General features: G+C 42.4%; 1 protein-coding gene across 1 annotated transcript in view; it reads left to right on the forward strand.

The window, feature by feature from the left end:
* Positions 1–18,360, forward strand: part of ankrd13a (ankyrin repeat domain 13A) — a 63,846-nt gene that overhangs the window by 812 nt on the left and 44,674 nt on the right. Inside the window, exon 2 of the mRNA XM_059987920.1 lies at positions 6,688–6,823. Within this exon, the coding sequence (XP_059843903.1) occupies positions 6,688–6,823 (136 nt within the window). The remainder of the gene's footprint in view (positions 1–6,687; positions 6,824–18,360) is intronic.

Genomic DNA, 18,360 nt, shown 5'->3' on the forward strand with positions numbered 1-18,360 from the left:
TGTGTGGTTAAGATGCTGGGGATGATTAATGGAGATGTCTGATCAACACATTTCCCCCTTCTGAGTTCATGATTCAATTTCGTTGATTTGTTTATAAGATCTTCCGGAATTAAGTGAAAAAGAGACATTAGCAGTTAAAATAAGATAATTTGCCACAGAAGGTGATCATTCTGTCATTCATGTTTATACCAAACCTTCACTCCATTTCCCACTAAGTTTTCCCATCGAACCTTATATCCACTTACACATTGAAAATTGCTACGAATCTGTTTGCACTCTCAGGTAGTACACAGCAGAATGTTGCAACCTGCTGTGTCCATTTTTGCAAATGAGTCTTCTATTTCTCTTGCATCTTCTGATCCAGCAAACATTTCCAATGGAAACAATTTCTTCCTGTGTTCTCCCCACTGCAATCGTTTGCTAGAAAGAAAAGAACTCCAGTCCCCAAAATCCATCATTTCTGATACTATTCTAATAACTCTTCCCTTGAAAGGGAATAACATTCTCCCTGAAATGTGCTTCTCAGAATTAAAGGCACTATTTCAGCAAAACCCAAGTAGGCATTCTGTACCTCCTTGCTTTTACAATCGATAAACCCAAGAATTCTTCATGGTCATCTTCAAAGATTTTGTGTCTTAAACTCCCTTTCATTTCTTACACTTTAAATGGAACTGTTTGTTTTGCTTTGCAAGATGCTTCATTTCCCATTTCTCTACAATAAATCTCAATTGTTATCCAGCTCCTTATTTCTGTTTTGTGAGGGATTCTGGAGCCAAGGGATTGCCCGTTTCAGATGGATGAGGTGAATGTTTTTCTCAGAGAGAGTCATAGGTTTTTGAAACCCCTTTTCTCAAAATGTAATAGAACATGATCATTATCACTACCCCGCTATTTTCTCTCTCTCTCTCTCTCTCTCTCTGCACTACTTAATTTTCTCTCTATATATATAAAATTTGTAATTTATAGTTTTTTATATTGCAGTTTTTTGTCGCTCCAAAACAATAATTTTCACAACATACATCAGTGATATTAAACCTGATTCTGAAGAAGATTCTTAGTATATTTTCAAGATAAAGGTAGGCTTATTCTTGAAAGACAAGGGCTATAAAAGGATAGGATTGTGGAATTGAGATTACAAGCAAATCAACTTCAATGTCAAAGTCAATTTATTACCAAAGTATGTATGCATCACCATACACTACCCCGAGATTTGTTTTCCTGCAGCTATGCACAGCAGAACAAAGAAATACAATAGAATCAATGAAAAACTATGCACAAACAAAGACTAACGAACAACTGATGTGCAAAAGGAGGCAAACTGTGTAAATCCGAAAAGTAATGACAAAAAGTAAATGGATAATATTGAGAACGTGAGTTGTAGAGTCCTTGACAGTGAGTCCATAGGTTGTGTTCAGTGTTGGGGTGAGTGAAGTTACCCATGCTGGGTCAGGAGCCTGGTGTTTGAAGGATAATAACTGTTCTTAAATGGCAGAGCAGGTTTGAGGAGCCACATGATGGACGAAAGGAAATATTCGGCTCATTCATTTGAATTCAAGCAGATCAAATCCCATTGATCCTACTGCTCCTCTCCTTCTTACCTTTAACTACAGCAATATGCTCCCTCCCACATGCCCCCATCAGCGTCCCCTTGATTATTTTTGCCTACATTAAGGAATCATTTACCAGAGCCAATGAATCTACCGGTACATCTTCTAGAGCGCCCAGTAGAAAACCATAGGGAGAAGATACAAAGTCCAGTACTTGAGGGTTAAACATAGCAAAGTTCACAAGTGCAAAGTAAATTTATTACCAAGGAACCCAAACAACCCTGAGATTCGTTTTCTTGCAGCCATACTCTGTAAATCCAATAGCCATAGTAGAACCAATGGAAGACTGCACCCAACAGAGCTGTCATCAGTGTGCAAAAGGCAACAAACTTTGCAAATACAAAAGAAAAAAAGAAAGAAAGAATAATTCTGCGAAAGCTGAGGAGAGTCCATCTCCCACCCCCCATCCTCATCACATTCTACAGGGGTTGTATTGAGAGCATCCTGAGCAGCTGCATCACTGCCTGGTTCGGAAATTGCACCATCTCGGATCACAAGACCCTGCAGCGGATAGTGAGGTCAGCTGAGAAGATCATCGGGGTCTCTCTTTCTGCCGTTACGGACATTTACACTATACGCTGCATCCGCAAAGGAAACAGCATTATGAAGGACCCTACGCACCCCTCATACAAACTCTTCTCCCTCCTGCCATCTAGGAAAAGGCACCGAAGCATTCGGGCTCTCACGACCAGACTATGTAACAGTTTCTTCCCCCAAGCCATCAGACTCCTCAATACCCAGAGCCTGGACTGACACCTGGACAGAGCCTGGACTGACACTATTGTCTTGTTTATTATTTATTGTAATGCCTGCACTGTTTTGTGCACTTTATGTAGTCTAGTGTAATTTTTTTCTGTGTTGTTTTTTACGTAGTTCAGTCTAGTTTTTGTACTGTGTCATATAACACCATGGTCCTGAAAAAGTTGTCTCATTTTTACTATGTACTGTACCAGCAGTTATGGTCAAAATGACAATAAAAAGTGACTTGACTTGAGAATAAAAAAATAAGAAATAAATATCTAGAACATGAGATGAAGGGTAATTGAAAGTTTGTCCATAGGTTGTGGGAACAGTTGAGTGAAGTGAAGTTATCCCCCTTGGTTCAAGAGTCTGATGGTAGAAAGGTAATAATTGCTTTTGAAGCTGGTGGTGTGGGTTCTGAGGTTCCTGTACCTTTTTCCTGATGGCAGCAGTGAGGAGAGAGCATGGCCTGGCTATATTTAGTGCTGATTGGAGAAGTGAGAAGAGAGCATGACCTGGGTGTACCTAATGCTGAAAAGGTAGCAACGCTAACGGCTACATCACCCTTCTCCTATTATTAGTTTGTATTATTGGATGAATTGCCATACTTTTAAAGGCTGCTGCCCTTTGTTGCATAAACTTTGAAATTATGTCTTTGATACCCAAATTCACCCTTAGCTGTAGATTCAAAAAGGACAATCAGTGATTCCAACATTAACCCTGATAAAGACTACTTTCGTACAATTAGGAATCAACTATTTTATGTCACTTAGGTAATTTCATGTCTATGACCAATGCCCATCTAATTTAATTTGTTTGAGCTTATTATGTAGCACTACATGCAAAATGCTGGTGGAACACAGCAGGCCAGGCAGCATCTATAGGAAGAAGCACTGTGGACGTTTCGGGCCAAGACCCTTCGTCAGGACTAACCGAAAGGAGAGATAGTAAGAGATTTGAAAGTAGTGCGGGAGAGGGGTTAATGCGAAATGATAGGAGAAGACCGGAGGGGGTGAGATGAAGCTAAGAGCTGGAAAGATGATTGGCAAAAGGGATACAGAGCTGGAAAAGGGAAAGGATCATGGGACAGGAGGCCAGGAGAAAGAAAGAGGGAGGGGAGCACCAGAGGAAGATGGAGAACAGGCAGGGTGATGGGCAGAGAGAGAGAAATTAAACAAACAACTAAATATGTCAAGGATGGGGTAAGAAGGGGAGGAGGGGCATTAACAGAAGATAGAGAAGTCAATGTTCATGCCATCAGGTTGGAGGCTACCCAGCCGGTATATAAGGTGTTGTTCCTCCAACCTGAGTGTGGATTCATCTTGACAGTAGAGGAGGCCATAGATAGACATATCAGAATGGGAATGGGACGTGGAATTAAAATGTGTGGCCACTGGGAGATCCTGCTTTCTCTGGCGGACAGAGCACAGGTGTCCCAGTCTGCGTCGGGTCTCACCAATATATAAAAGGCCACACCGGGAGCACCGGATGCAGTATACCACACCAGCCGACTCACAGGTGAAGTGTCGCCTCACCTGGAAGGACTGTCTGGGGCCTTGAATGGTGGTGAGGGAGGAAGTGTAAGGGCAGGTGTAGCACTTGTTCCGCTTACAAGGATAAGTGCCAGGAAGGAGATCGGTGGGAAGGGATTGGGGGGGGGGGGGATGAGTGGACAAGGGAATCACGTAAGGAATGATCCCTGTGGAAAGGAGGGGGGCAGGGAAAGATGTGCTTGGTAGTGGGATCCAGTTGGAGGTGGCGGAAGTTACGGAGAATTATACGTTGGACCCGGAGGCTGGTGGGGTGGTAGGTAAGGACAAGGGGAACCTGGTGGGGTGGTAGGTGAGGACAAGGGGAACCCTATCCTGAGTGGGGTGGCGGGTGGATGGGGTGAGGGCAGATGTGCGGGAAATGGGAGAGATGTGTTTGAGAGCAGAGTTGATGGTGGAAGAAGGGAAGCCCTTTTGTTTGAAAAAGAAAGACATCTTCTTCGTCCTGGAATGAAAAGCCTCATCCTGAGAGCAGATGCGGCGGAGATGGAGGAATTGTGAGAAGGGGATAGCATTTTTGCAAGAGACAGGGTGGGAAGAGGAATAGTCCAGGTAGCTGTGAGAGTCTGTAGGCTTATAGTAGATATCAGTAGATAAGCCGTCTCCAGAGATGGAGACAGAAAGATCAAGAAAGGGGAGGGTGATGTCGGAAATGGACCAGGTAAATTTGAGGGCAGGGTGGAAGTTGGAGGCAAAGTTAATGAAGTCAAATCTCACCGATCTCCCTCCTGGCACTTATCCTTGTAAGCGGAACAAGTGTTACACCTGCCTTTACACTTCCTCCCTCACCACCATTCAGGGCCCCAGACAGTCCTTCCAGGTGAGGCGACACTTCACCTGTGAGTCAGCTGGTGTGGTATACTGCGTCCGGTGCTCCCGGTGTGGCCTTTTACATATTGGTGAGACCCGACGCAGACTGGGAGACCATTTTGCTGAACACCTACGCTCTGTCCGCCAGAAAAAGCAGGATCTCCCAGTGGCCACACATTTTAATTCCACGTCCCATTCCCATTCTGATATGTCTATCCATGGCCTCCTCTACTGTCAAGATGAATCCACACTCAGGTTGGAGGAACAGCACCTTGTATACCGACTGGGTAGCCTCCAACCTGATGGCATGAACATTGACTTCTCTAACTTCCGTTAATGCCCCTCCTCCCCTTCTTACCCCATCCCTGACATATTTAGTTGTTTGTTTTTCTCTCTCTCTGCCCATCACCCTGTCTGTCCTCCATCTCCCTCTGGTGCTTCCCCCTTTCTTTCTCCTGGCCTCCTGTCCCATGATCCTTTCCCTTCTCCAGCTCTGTATCACTTTCGCCAATCACCTTTCCAGCTCTTAGCTTCATCCCACCCCCTCCAGTCTTCTCCTATCATTTCGCATGTCCCCCTCCCTGCACTACTTTCAAATCTCTTAGTCTCTCTCCTTTCAGTTAGTCCTGACGAAGGGTCTCGGCCTGAAACGTTGACAGTGCTTCTCCCTATAGATGCTGCCTGACCTACTGCGTTCCACCAGCATTTTGTGTGTGTTGTTTAAATTTCCAGCATCTGCAGATTTCCTTGTGTTTGTTATGTAGCACTAGATCAGGGGTTCCCAACCTGGGATCCACAGACCCCTCTGTTAATGGTAGGGGTCCATGGCATAAAAATGGCTGGGAACCTCTGTGACTAGATTCATAGAGACTTACCTCATAAAAACCAGTATTTCAGCCCAACTCGACCATGCCAAGCCAGATGCCTTCCTGATCCAGTACTACTTGCCTGCATTTTGCCCGTATCCCTCTAAACCAGCAGTTCCCAACCATTTGTATGCCATGGAGCCTTACCATTAACCAGGTTGGGAAACACTGTTCTAAACCTTTCCAAACAATGAAACTGTTCAAATGTCTTCTAAACTATAAATTGTACCCACCTCTGTCACTTGCAAATTCATAAACCCACCTCCCTGTGTGTGGAAGAGTTTGCCATCAGGTCCCCTTTAAACGCTTTTACTCTCACCTTAAACCTGTGATTTAGTTTTAGACTCCCCTGTCTTGGAAAAAGATTATGACCATCCACCTTGCCTATTCCACTCAGCATTTTATAAACCTCTATAAGGTCCCCCCTCAGTCTCCATCGCTCCCAGCCTATCCAGTCTCTCCTCATAACTCAAGCAACAATCATACTGCAGGAGAATTGCAGAGTATTCCGTCTCACCAACGTTCTCTACAGCTGTAACGAACACTTAAACTTTCAACATCACAGCAACTTTTCCGAACAAGATGTAGGGTACAAGGATCAAGAACATAAATTATGAAATTTCTTCTTAAAAAGTCCTTTATTCATTGTGTTTTGTCTCCTATACTCACTGCCCTTTACACTGCTGGTGTTTAGGGCAGCAAAGAAGGTCTTGTCTGTCATACCATAGAAGGATGTGACGGATTAGAAGGATTCTTCGTTGCTCTTTCGGTAACAGTTTTTTTTTGACCAATCAGGGTTGTTAGCCCTGAGCCGAACCCCCGATCCTGGAGGACCTTTCACCTCGAGTCTGCCCTTTGACCTGTTTGGCATGGCTGACCCTACCAAGAGTCAAAGCACAAGGCCCTACGGCAAGGTTGTAGTCCTCTTGAAGGGTTGTCTCCCTTTGGGAAGGTGTTACTGCCAACTGACATTCCCTAAAAAAACACAGAAAAGGAACAGAATCTGAAACATCCCCGATATGTAGATTGATGCTCTGTCGCAAGGCATACTCAGCCACTTTCAAAATGAATTTCTTTACTTCATCATAGATAATCATCTTTTTCTTCCCACAGCATGACATTGAAGCAGTTGATCCAAGGGGTCGGACACCATTACACCTCGCTGTCTCGCTAGGACACTTGGAATGTGTTGAAGTGCTACTTCAAAACCATGCCTCTGTTATTAAGGAGAATGCCAAGGGATGGACAGGTCAGAAATGCTTAACAATCAGCCCAAATCAATTGCAATATTTGAGAGCATGAGACAACCTGTGGTATCAAATTTCCCTCTAATTTTTTTTACAGCTGCGCGGACCAACCATTGCTCTGAGCCGGAAATTTTTACACAGCCTGAAAACCGCGCAGCACTTTAAATGTTAATAAGGCATACTATAAGCATTTAGAATGTAAATGGTGTCAGTGTTCAGTGAGCCAATGGTTTATTAACAATGAGCTACTGATAATTATTCTGCATTTATTGTTACAGTTTGTAACTTGAAATACTGACAATGTAAATAGGTTGAATTTCTAAAATGTTTCAAAGTATTGGCTGTAGTACATTTATTAGTTAGAACATTTATGGATTATATGTCATTAACATAATTAATTACAGAGCATTTCACAATTTGAATTTATTTAAATCTTACAACCGTCCCACAATGTTATGGAGCAAACATCTTTGTGTTATAACTCTGTCGCAATGTGCAGACATGTGAATCTATGTGTGCTCTTCCCACTGCTCTTCTCCCTTTACACTAATGACTGCACCTCACAGGATCCATCTGTTAAACTCCTGAAGTTTGCAGACTACACAACTGTCATTGGCCTTATCCGAGACGGTGATGAGTCTGCATACAGACGGGAGGTGGAACGGCTGGCCCTCTGGTGTGGTCAGAGCAATCTGGAGCTAAATACGCTCAAGACTGTGGAGATGACAGTGGACTTCAGGAGGAGCCCCCAATACTCCCCCCACTTACTATACTCAACAGTACTGGTCTGCTGTGGAGACCTTCTGATTTCTGGGTGTCATAATCTCCCAGGACCTGAAGTGGACACCCAACGCGGACACTCTTATCAAAAAGGCTCAGCAGTGGTTGTATTTCCTACGTCAACTCAGGAAGTACAACCTGCCTCAGGAGCTGCTGATTCAATTCTATTCAGGAATAATCCAGTCTGTTCTCTGTTCGTCCATCACTGTCTGGTTTGGATCAGCTACCAAACAAGACAATAGACTCCAAAGAACCATCAGGGCTGTGGAAAGGATTATTGGTGTGAAGCTGCCCTCGATCCAGGACTTATATGCATCTAGAGTCAGGAAGCGAGCAAGCAGCATTATTGTAGACCCATCACACCCTGGACATCACCTGTTCCAACTCCTTCCTTCTGGTGGGCGCTTTAGATCACTGTATGATCACTGTATCACTGTTTGAAAAACTCAAACAAATTAATAGAGGGGTAGCTCAAGTGGAGCAGCCTGTGGAAAGTGACCAGTGAGTTGGTGGGCCAGTGAAGGAGTGGAGGTTTGAGGCTTTGACTCGAGATGCTTCGACGAGAAGAGGCTGAGGACGAGCTTCACTCCAAGTGAGGTAAGGCCGGGTAAATTCCTTTCAAAGGAGAAAGTTTCAAAAGTTGAGGCAAGTATTGGGTAGGTCATGGCAGCTGAGATCGGCCCCGTGGTTTGTTCATCCTGCAGCATGTGGGAAATCAGGGATACTTCCAGTGTCCCTGACGACTACGTGTGCAGGAAGTGTGTCCAACTGCAGCTTCTGGCAGACCACATTAAGCGCCTGGAGCTGCGACTGGATTCATACTGGAGCATCTGCGATGCTGAGAAAGTCATGAATAGCACATTCAGTGAGTTGGCCACACCACAGGTAAAGGCTACACAGGCAGAAAGGGAAGGGGTGGCCACTAGACAGCGTAGCAGTAGGCAGGTAGTGCAGGAGTCCCCTGTGGTCATCTCCCTCCTAAACAGATATACTGTTTTGGATACTGTTGGGGGTGATGTCTCATCAGGGGAAGGCAGCAGCAGCTGAGTTCATTGCACCATGGGTGGCTCTGCGGCACAGGAGGGAAGGAAAAGGAGTGGGAGAGCTATAGTGATAGGGGATCCGATTGTAAGGGGAATAGATGGGCGTTTCTGCGGCCGCAAACGAGACTGCAGGATGGTATGTTGCCTCCCTGGTGCAAAGGTCAAGGATGTCGCTGAATGGCTGCAGAACATTCTGGAATGGGAGGGTGAACAGCCAGTGGTCATGGTGCACATAGATACCAACGATACAGGTAAAAAACGGGATGAGGTCCTACAAGGTGAATTTAGGGAGTTAGGAGATAAACTAAAAAGTAGGACCACAAAGGTAATAATCTCTGGATTACGACCAGTGCCATGTGCTAGTCAGAGTAGAAATAGGAGGATATTTCAGATGAATACGTGGCTTGAAAAATGGTGCAAGGGGGAGGGATTCAAATTTCTGGGGCATTGGAACCAGTTCTGGGGGAGGTGGAACCAGTATAAACAGGACGATCTGCACCTGGGCTGGACTGGAACCAATGTCCGGGGGGAGTGTTTGCTACTGCTGTTCAGGAGGCTTTAAACTAATGTGGCAGGGGGATGGGAACAAGTGCAGAGAGACAGAGGGGTGTAAAATGAGGGTAGAAGCAAAAAGTAATAAGGTGAAAAGTGAAAGTGGCAGGCAGGCAAATCCAGGGCAAAAAGCAAAAAGAGCCACTTTTCAACATAATTGTATAAGGGCTAAGGGTGTTGTAAAAACAAGCCTGAAGGCTTTGTGTGTCAATGCAAGGAGCATTCGTAACAAGGTGGATGAATTGAATGTGCAGATAGTTGTTAATGAATATGATATAGTTAGGATCACAGAGACATGGCTCCAGGGTGACCAAGGATGGGAGCTCAACATCCAGGGATATTCAGGGATATTCAATATTCAGGAGGGATAGACAGGAAAGAAAAGGAGGTGGGGTAGCATTGCTGGTTAGAGAGGAGATTAACACAATAGAAAGGAAGGACATTAGCCTGGAGGATGTGGAATTGATATGGGTAGAGCTGCATAGCACTAAGGGGCAGAAAACGCTGGTGGGAGTTGTGTACAGGCCACCTAACAGTAGTAGTGAGGTTGGGGATGGCATTAAACAGGAAATTAGAAATGCGTGCAATAAAGGAACAGTAATTACAATGGGTGACTTCAATCTACATATCGATTGGGTGAACCAAATTGGTAAGGGTGCTGAGGAAGAGGATTTCTTGGAATGTATGCAGGATGGTTTTCTGAACCAACATGTCGAGGAACCAACTAGAGAGCAGGCCATTTTAGATAGGGTATTGAGCAATGAAGAAGGGTTAGTTAGCAATCTTGTCGTGCTTGTCATACCCTTGGGTAAGAGTGACCATAATATGGTGGAATTCTTCATTAAGATGGAGAGTGACATAGTTAGTTCAGAAACAAAGGTTCTGAACTTTAAGAAGGGTAACTTTGAAGATATGAGACATGAATTAGCTAAGATAGACTGGCAAATGATACTTAAAGGATTGACGGTGGATATGCAATGGCAAGCATTTAAAGATCGCATGGATGAACTACAACAATTGTTAATCCCAGTTTGGCAAAAGAATAAACCAGGGAAGATAGTGCACCCGTGGCTGACAAGGGAAATTAGGGATAGTATCAAGTCCAAAGAAGAAACATATAAATTAGCAAAAAAAAGCGGCACACCTGAGGACTGGGAGAAATTCAGAGACCAGCAGAGGAGGACAAAGGGCATAATTAGGAAAGGGAAAAAAGATTATGAGAGAAAGCTGACAGGGAACATAAAAACTGACTGTAAAAGCTTTTATAGATACGTGAAAAGAAAAAGATTGGTCAAGACAAATGTAGGTCCTTTACAGTCAGAAACAGGTGAATTGATCATTGGGAACAAAGACATGGCAGACCAATTGAATAACTACTTTGGTTCTGTCTTCACTAAGGAGGACATAAATAATCTTCCAGAAATAGTAAGGGACCGAGGGTCTAGTGAGATGGAGGAACTGAGGGAAATACATGTTAGTAGGAAAGTGGTGTTAGGTAAATTGAAGGGATTAAAGGCAGATAAATCCCCAGGGCCAGATGGTCTGCATCCCAGAATGCTTAAGGAAGTAGCCCAAGAAATAGTGGATGCATTAGTGATAATTATTCAAAACTCCTTAGATTCTGGATTAGTTCCTGAGGATTGGAGGGTGGCTCATGTAACCCCACTTTTTAAAAAAGGAGGGAGAGAGAAACCGGGGAATTATAGACCGGTTAGTCTGACATCGGTGGTGGGGAAAATGCTAGAGTTGGTTATCAAAGATGTGATAACCGCACATTTGGAAAGAGGTGAAATCATCGGATAAAGTCAGCATGGATATGTGAAAGGAAAATCATGTCTGACGAATCTTATAGAATCTTTTGAAGATGTAACTAGTAGAGTGGATGGGGGAGAGCCAGTGGATGTGCTATATTTAGATTTTCAAAAGGCTTTTGACAAGGTCCCACACAGGAGATTAGTGTTCAAACTTAAAAGCACACGGTATTGGGGGTATGGTATTGATGTAGATAGAGAATTGGTTGGCAGACAGGAAGCAAAGAGTGGGAGTAAATGGGACCTTTTCAGAATGGCAGGCAGTGACTAGTGGGGTACCGCAAGGCTCAGTGCTGGGACCCCAGTTTACAATATATATTAATGATTTAGACGAGGGAATTAAATGCAGCATCTCCAAGTTTGCGAATGACAAGAAACTGGGTGGCGGTGTTAGCTGTGAGGAGGATGCTAAGAGGATGCAGGGTGACTTGGATAGGTTAGGTGAGTGGGCAAATTCATGGCAGATGCAATTTAATGGGGATAAATGTGAGATTATCCACTTTGGTTGCAAGAACAGGAAAACAGATTATTATCTGAACGGTGGCCGATTAGGAAAAAGTGAGATGCAACGAGACCTGGGTGTCATTGTACACCAGTCATTGAAGGTGGGCATGCAGGTACAGCAGGTGGTGAAAAAGGCAAATGGTATGTTGGCATTCATAGCAAAAGGATTTGAGTACAGGAGCAGGGAGGTTCTACTGCAGTTGTAGAAGGCCTTGGTGAGACCACACCTAGAATATTGTGTGCAGTTTTGGTCCCCTAATCTGAGGGAAGACATTCTTGCCATAGAGGGAGTACAGAGAAGGTTCACCATATTGATTCTTGGGATGGCAGGACTTTCGTATGAAGAAAGGCTGGATCCTCTGGGCTTATACTGGAATTTAGAAGATTGAGGGGGGATCTTATTGAAACATATAAAATTCTAAAGGGATTGGACAGGCTAGATGCAGGAAGATTGTTTCCGATGTTGGGCAAGTCCAGAACGAGGGGTCACAGTTTAAGGATAAAGGGGAAGCCTTTTAGGACTGAGATGAGGAAAAACTTCTTCACACAGAGTGGTGAATCTGTTGAATTCTCTGCCACAGGAAACAGTTGAGGCTGGTTCATTGGCTATATTTAAGAGGAAGTTAGATATGGCCCTTGTGGCTAAAGGGATCGGGGGTATGGAGAGAAAGCAGGTACAGGGTTCTAAGTTGGATGATCAACCATGATCATACTAAATGGCAGTGCAGGCTCGAAGGGCTGAATGGCCTTCTCTTGCACCTATTTTCTATGTTTCTATGTATGCCAGGACAAATAGGAACAAGAACAGTTTATTTCCTTATGCCATCAGTCTTATGAACACTTGAATTTTAGTCTATTATAAATCAAGTACACCTGTATATTCAATGGGGTGGACCTCATTGTATATAGTTTATGATTATTTGCACTATTGTTTTTGTTTGCTTTTAATTCTGTACAGAGAGAGCTCAGGGAAACCGACATCAAATTCCCCGTATGTGTCCTCATACTTGGCGATAATAAAGGATTCTGATTCTGATCCTAATGGCTTGTAGAAAGAAGCTGTCCCATAGCCTGTTGGTCCTGGCTTTAATCCTGCAGTACCTTTTGCTCAATGGAAGCAGCTGAAATTGGTGTTTTTACATTATTTTAACACGGATCTCAAAATCATATTAACATTGTATAAAAGAAAATTCCCACTGTGTGGCAACAGAAGCTATGTGCGCAGGATCATTGCAGTTACTGCGCGGCCACACACCCGCACAGTTCAGAGGGAAAGCGAGTAAGATTGAAAAGAGCGAATCCGCAGATGCTGGAAATAAATAAAACACAAACTGCTGGCAGAACTCAGCAGGCTAGACAGCATCTATGGGAGGAGGTAGTGACGACGTTTCGGCCCGTAACAGCCTGTTACTGTGGATAGTTAAATGACTAATAATTAATAGCTCTCTACTTCATCCCTCCCCCCACTTCTTATCCCCCCTCGACCATACCATGTTACTTCACTCCTGATGAAGGGTTTCGGCCCGAAACATCGTCACTACCTCCTCCCATAGATGCTGTCTGGCCTGCTGAGTTCTGCCAGCATTTTGTGTTTTTAAGATTGAAAAGAGCATGTTACAGTGGCATGCAAAAGTTTGGACACCCCTGGTCAAAATTTCTGTTACTGTGGATAGTTAAATGAGTAGGAGATGAACTGATCTCCAAAAGTCATAAAGCTAAAGATGAAACATTCTTTTCAAGCAAGATTAGTGTATTATTTTTGTTTTGTACAGTTTTAGAGTGCATAAAAGGAAAGGAGCACCATGCAAAGGTTTGGGCACCCAAAGAGATTTGAACACAAAGTACACTGCAAATGCTGTGGTCAAATCGATACGTACAAACAAGCTGGAGGAACTCAGCAAGTCGGGCAGCATCTGTTGAAATGAGCAGTCAATGTTTTGGACCGAAACTATTCTGACGAAGGTTCTCAGCCCGAAACGTTGACTGCTCATGTCAACGGATGCTGTCCGACCTGCTGAGTTCCTCCAAGAGATCTGAGCTCTCAGATAAATTCTACCAAGGTCTCAGACCTTAATTAGCTTGTTAGGGCTATGGCTTATTCACAGTCATTGTTAGATAAGGCCAGGTGATGCAAATTTCAAAGCTTTATAAATACCCTAACTCCTCAAACCTTGTCCCAACAATCAGTAGTCATGGGCTCCTATAAGCAGCTGCCTAGCATTCTGAAAGTTAAAATAAATGATGCCCACAAAGCAGGAGAAGGTTATAAGAAGATAACAAAGTGTTTTCAGGTAGACGTTTCCTCATTTCGTAATGTAATTAAAAAATGGCAGTTAACAGGAACGGTGGAGGTCAAGTTGAGGTTGGAAGACCAAGAAAACTTTCCGAGAGAACTGCTCATAGGATTGCTAGAAAGGCAAATCAAACCCCCATTTGAATGCAAAAGACCTTCAGAAAGATTTAGCAGACTCTGGAGTGGTGGTGCACTGTTCTACTGTGCAGCGACACCTGCACAAATATTTTTTAATATAATTTTTTTATGAGTTTCTACAATACAACAACAAAAAAAACCATCAACAAAATGGAGATTTATACAGTGGAAAACAACGTGTCTAATATATAATTCATAACAGTAAGGAAAAATCACCCAAAGTAAGATCATATAAAGTTAGTGTCCTCCCCACCCTCCCACTACAAAACTCCAGGCCAACTATTTCAATGTGTAAAAGAAAAGTTAATCGGACTCGTTCGACCCCATGGAGCTGTAAATATATATAAAAAGGAAACTATAATGCCTACTACCAAAATTATAATGTAATATACATTTAAAAAACTGTAAAACTTGCAGGAAAAAAAGCTGAAAGTAAGGGATTATAGAACAAAAAAAAGGATAAACTTAATCTAAAGAGGAGTTATGAAAGTATTCAAGAAAAGGCCCCCACACCTTATGAAACTTTATGTCTGAATTGAGAAGTGAATAATGAATCTTTTCAAGGTCTAAACAGGACATAATATCATTAAGCCATTGAGCATGAGTGGGTGGGGCAACATCTCTCCACCTAAGAAGAGCTAACTTTCTAGCCAAAGGAGAGGCAAAAGATAATGTTCGACGTTTAGTCGGACTCAGATGCATGTCTACTTCACCCAAGGTGCCAAAAAGTGTAATCAGAGGGTTAGGTTCTAAGTGGCAATTAAGAATATGGAATAAAGTTTAAAAAAAAACTTCTCTCCAGAATTTCTCTAGACTAGGACAAGCCCAGTACATATGGATAAGAGAAGCCTCGCCCCCTTTACACTTGTCACAAACTGGACTAATGTCAAGATAAAACCGCGATAATTTAGTTTCAGACATATGAGCCCTATGTACAGCCTTAAACTGCAAAAGGTAGTGGTGAGCACATAAAGAGGTTGAGTTAACTGACTTAAGAATTGAATCCCAAACCACATCAGATACTTAAATTGTGCTCCCAGGCAGTTCTAATCTTATCGAAGGGGGCAACGCCTCAAGACCACTAACTTAACAGGAATAGTAGATATTAAACCTTTACCCAATGGATCAATACAAAAATACAGGTCCACAACGTTTTTCTCAGGCATCTCAGGAAAGTCGGATATTAAAGGGTTAATGAAATGTCTAATTTGTAGATATCTAAAGAAATGAGTATTAGGTAGGTTAAACTTTACAGGCAGTTGTAGAAAAGTTGCAAAATGATTATCAGTGAAAAGATCTTCAAACCACCTAATGCCCTTTCTGTACCAATCATGAAATCTTGAGTCTTGCATAGAAGGTAGGAAAAGATGATTGTGTAAAATAGGACTAGAGAGAGAGAAACCATGAAGGCCATTATATTTTCTGAACTGAGCCCATATTCTCAAAGTATGTCTAATAAGAGGATTAACAACTAGTCTAGGAAAGTGGCAAGGAAGTGCAGATCCAAGAAGTGAAAAAAGGAGAGATCCTTACTAGAGTTCAACTCCATTGCTTACGAGTATTGGCTGCCCAATAATATAAATGAAAATTAGGCAAGGCCAATACTGCCTTCCTTTTTTAGATTTTTGAAGGTGAGCTTTATTATGTCTGGAATGTTTGCCCTTCCATAGATAGGAAGAAATAATAGAATCTTAACGAATCAAAAAAAACTTCAGAAATAAAAATTGGTGAAGATTGAAATAAGTATAAAAATTTAGGAAGGATATACATTTTGATAACATTAATTCAACCTACCAGAGACATGGAGAAGGGTGACCACTGTGTCAAACTCTGTTTTGTAGAATTTAAAAGATTAGCAAAATTTTCTTGAAAAAGATTCTTGAAGTTCCTTGTTACTGTAATACCAAAGTAAATGAATTGATTAACTACTTAAAAAGGGAGGTCATGAAATACTAATGCTTGTGCTTCTCTTTTGATTGGGAAGAGTATGCTCTTGTGTAAATTAAGTTTGTAACTGGAAAGCTGACTCAATTTATTAAGAAGTAAAAACATTGGGGGTAAGGAAGTAGTCAGATTTGATAGAAAAAGTAAAAGATCATCGCCATAAAGAGAAACTTTATGCTCAACGTCTCCCCTCCAAATCCCCATCACCTGCACAAATATGACCTTCATGAAAGAGTCATCAGAAGAAAACCTTTCCTGTGACCTCACCACAAAATTCAGCATCAGAAGTTTGCAAAGGAACATCTAAACAAGCCTGATGCATTTTGGAACCAAGTCCTGTGGACTTGATGAAGATAAAATAGAACTTTTTGGCCACAATGAGCAAAGGTATGTTTGGAGAAAAAAAGGCTGCAGAGTTTCATGAAAAGAACACCTCTCCAACTGTTAAGCATGTGGGTGGATCGATCACATGCTGCAGCCAGTGGCATGGGGAACATTTCACTGGTAGAGGGAAGAATGAATTCAATTAAATACCAGCAAATTCTGGAAGCAAACATTAGACTGTCTGTAAAAAGAAAAACTGAAGATGAAAAGAGGATGGCTTCTACAACAGGCTAATGATCCTAAACACACCTCAAAATCCGCAATGGACTGCCTCAAGGGGCGCAAGCTGAAGGTTTTGCCATGGCCTTCACAGTTCCCTGACCTGAACATCATTGAAACTCTCACAGAACTAGAAGCCTTTTGCAAGGAAAAATGGGTGAAAATTCCCCAAACAAGAATTGAAAGGCTCTTAGCTGGCTACAGAAAGCGTTTACAAGCTGTGATACTTGCCAAAGGGGGTATTACTAAGTACTGACCATGCAGGGTGCCCAAACTTTTGCTTTGGGTCCTTTTCCTTTTTTGTTATTTTGAAACTGTAAAAGATGGAAATAAAAAAGTAAACTTGCTTAAAATATTAAAGAAATGTGTCATCTTTAACGTTATGCCTTTTGGAAATCAGGTCATCTTTTACTCGCTTAGCTATTCATAGTAACAGAAATTTTGACCAGGGATGCCCCAACTTTTGCATGCCACTGTGTAAGTCAGGGGAGTTATAACAGTCAATCTGGATCTGCTTTTCTCCTTTCTATTTTTGTGCTCTGTTTTTCCTCACTTGGTGAGGAAGTGCAAGCCTCTGACAACATAGGCAGAACTGAAATTTGTAATGTGGGGAACGGCACTTTGCAAACCACGTCCTTGGTGTCTGTGGTCAAATGGCAACCAGTAAGCAATACAGACACTTCAGAAGAGAAACTTTTTATTAAGCAAACCAGGCAGTATCTCAGTCACCAACAAAATACAGTGGATGTGGGCTCATTGTCCCCATAATGAATACCCGACTAGTTTCCCTCTGGATTTGTTAAGAGAAAATTAAGGGCGGAATTTTATAAGAGGTTGTGTACAACATTAAATGTAACTATTATTTTAAGCAAAATCTTATATTTAATAGCTGAAGCATTAGATCTTCCCTCATGCTTCACCAAGGCCTTTGTGGTGGAGTGTTGTGACTGAGAAGCAAAGAAGTTTCACAGCCCTTTCACAGAAAGGCTACAGCACTCACTTACCAAGCATTGTATGTAAAGTACAAGCATGTATTTATATACAATACATTCAGTGTAGAAACTGGACATGATACATACTGAGGCAGAGAGAGACAAAATGGGTCTACATGGGGAACCCTGGTTAAAGAGTTAACAGGTTACTAAAAAGTTATGAGGTTGAAAAGTTATGAGGAAGTGTAAGCTTCTGCTCCTAAATATGGATGAAACATAGGGGTGTGTTCAAAATTGTGCAGTGACAGAGTGCAAGAGAAAATTGTAAAGCTGTAGAAAGTTGCAGCTTTTTCACAAGGATGATCCCAAGAATGAAAGGGTTATCATACGAGGAATGTTTGATGGCTCTGGGTCTGTACTCGTTGGAATTCAGAAGGATGAGGGAGTATCTCATTGAAACCTTTCGAATGTTGAAAGGCCTAGACCAGGGGTCGGCAACGTTTACCACTGAAAGAGCCAATATGGACCCATTTCCCACAGAAAAGAAAACGCTGGGAGCCACAAAATGAAATAACACTGCATACAACGGGTTTTTTTTGCCTTTATGCTATGTATAAACAAACTATAATGTGTTGCATTTATGAAATTGATGAACTCCTGCAGAGAAAACGAAATTACATTTCTGCATGCAACAAAAACATTTTGAACTCCGAAAAAAAGAGGTTGGGTTGAAGGTTACTCCATAGGTAGCCTACCTTGGATCGAAGAATTAAAAGAATGCGCGCACTGGCGGGTGTCAGGCATTGGCAGTTGTGATGTATATTAATAGCGATAAAAAAAACACGTTGTAGCGGTGTGCTACACACAGCGCTAAAATAAAGACTGCAGTCAAAGGTAACTTTATTCGAACTAAACAGCCTTGCTTTAAAGCCTCCCTCA

This window comes from Hypanus sabinus, chromosome 13 (genome assembly GCF_030144855.1).
Source record: "Hypanus sabinus isolate sHypSab1 chromosome 13, sHypSab1.hap1, whole genome shotgun sequence".
Taxonomy (NCBI): Eukaryota; Metazoa; Chordata; class Chondrichthyes; order Myliobatiformes; family Dasyatidae; genus Hypanus; species Hypanus sabinus.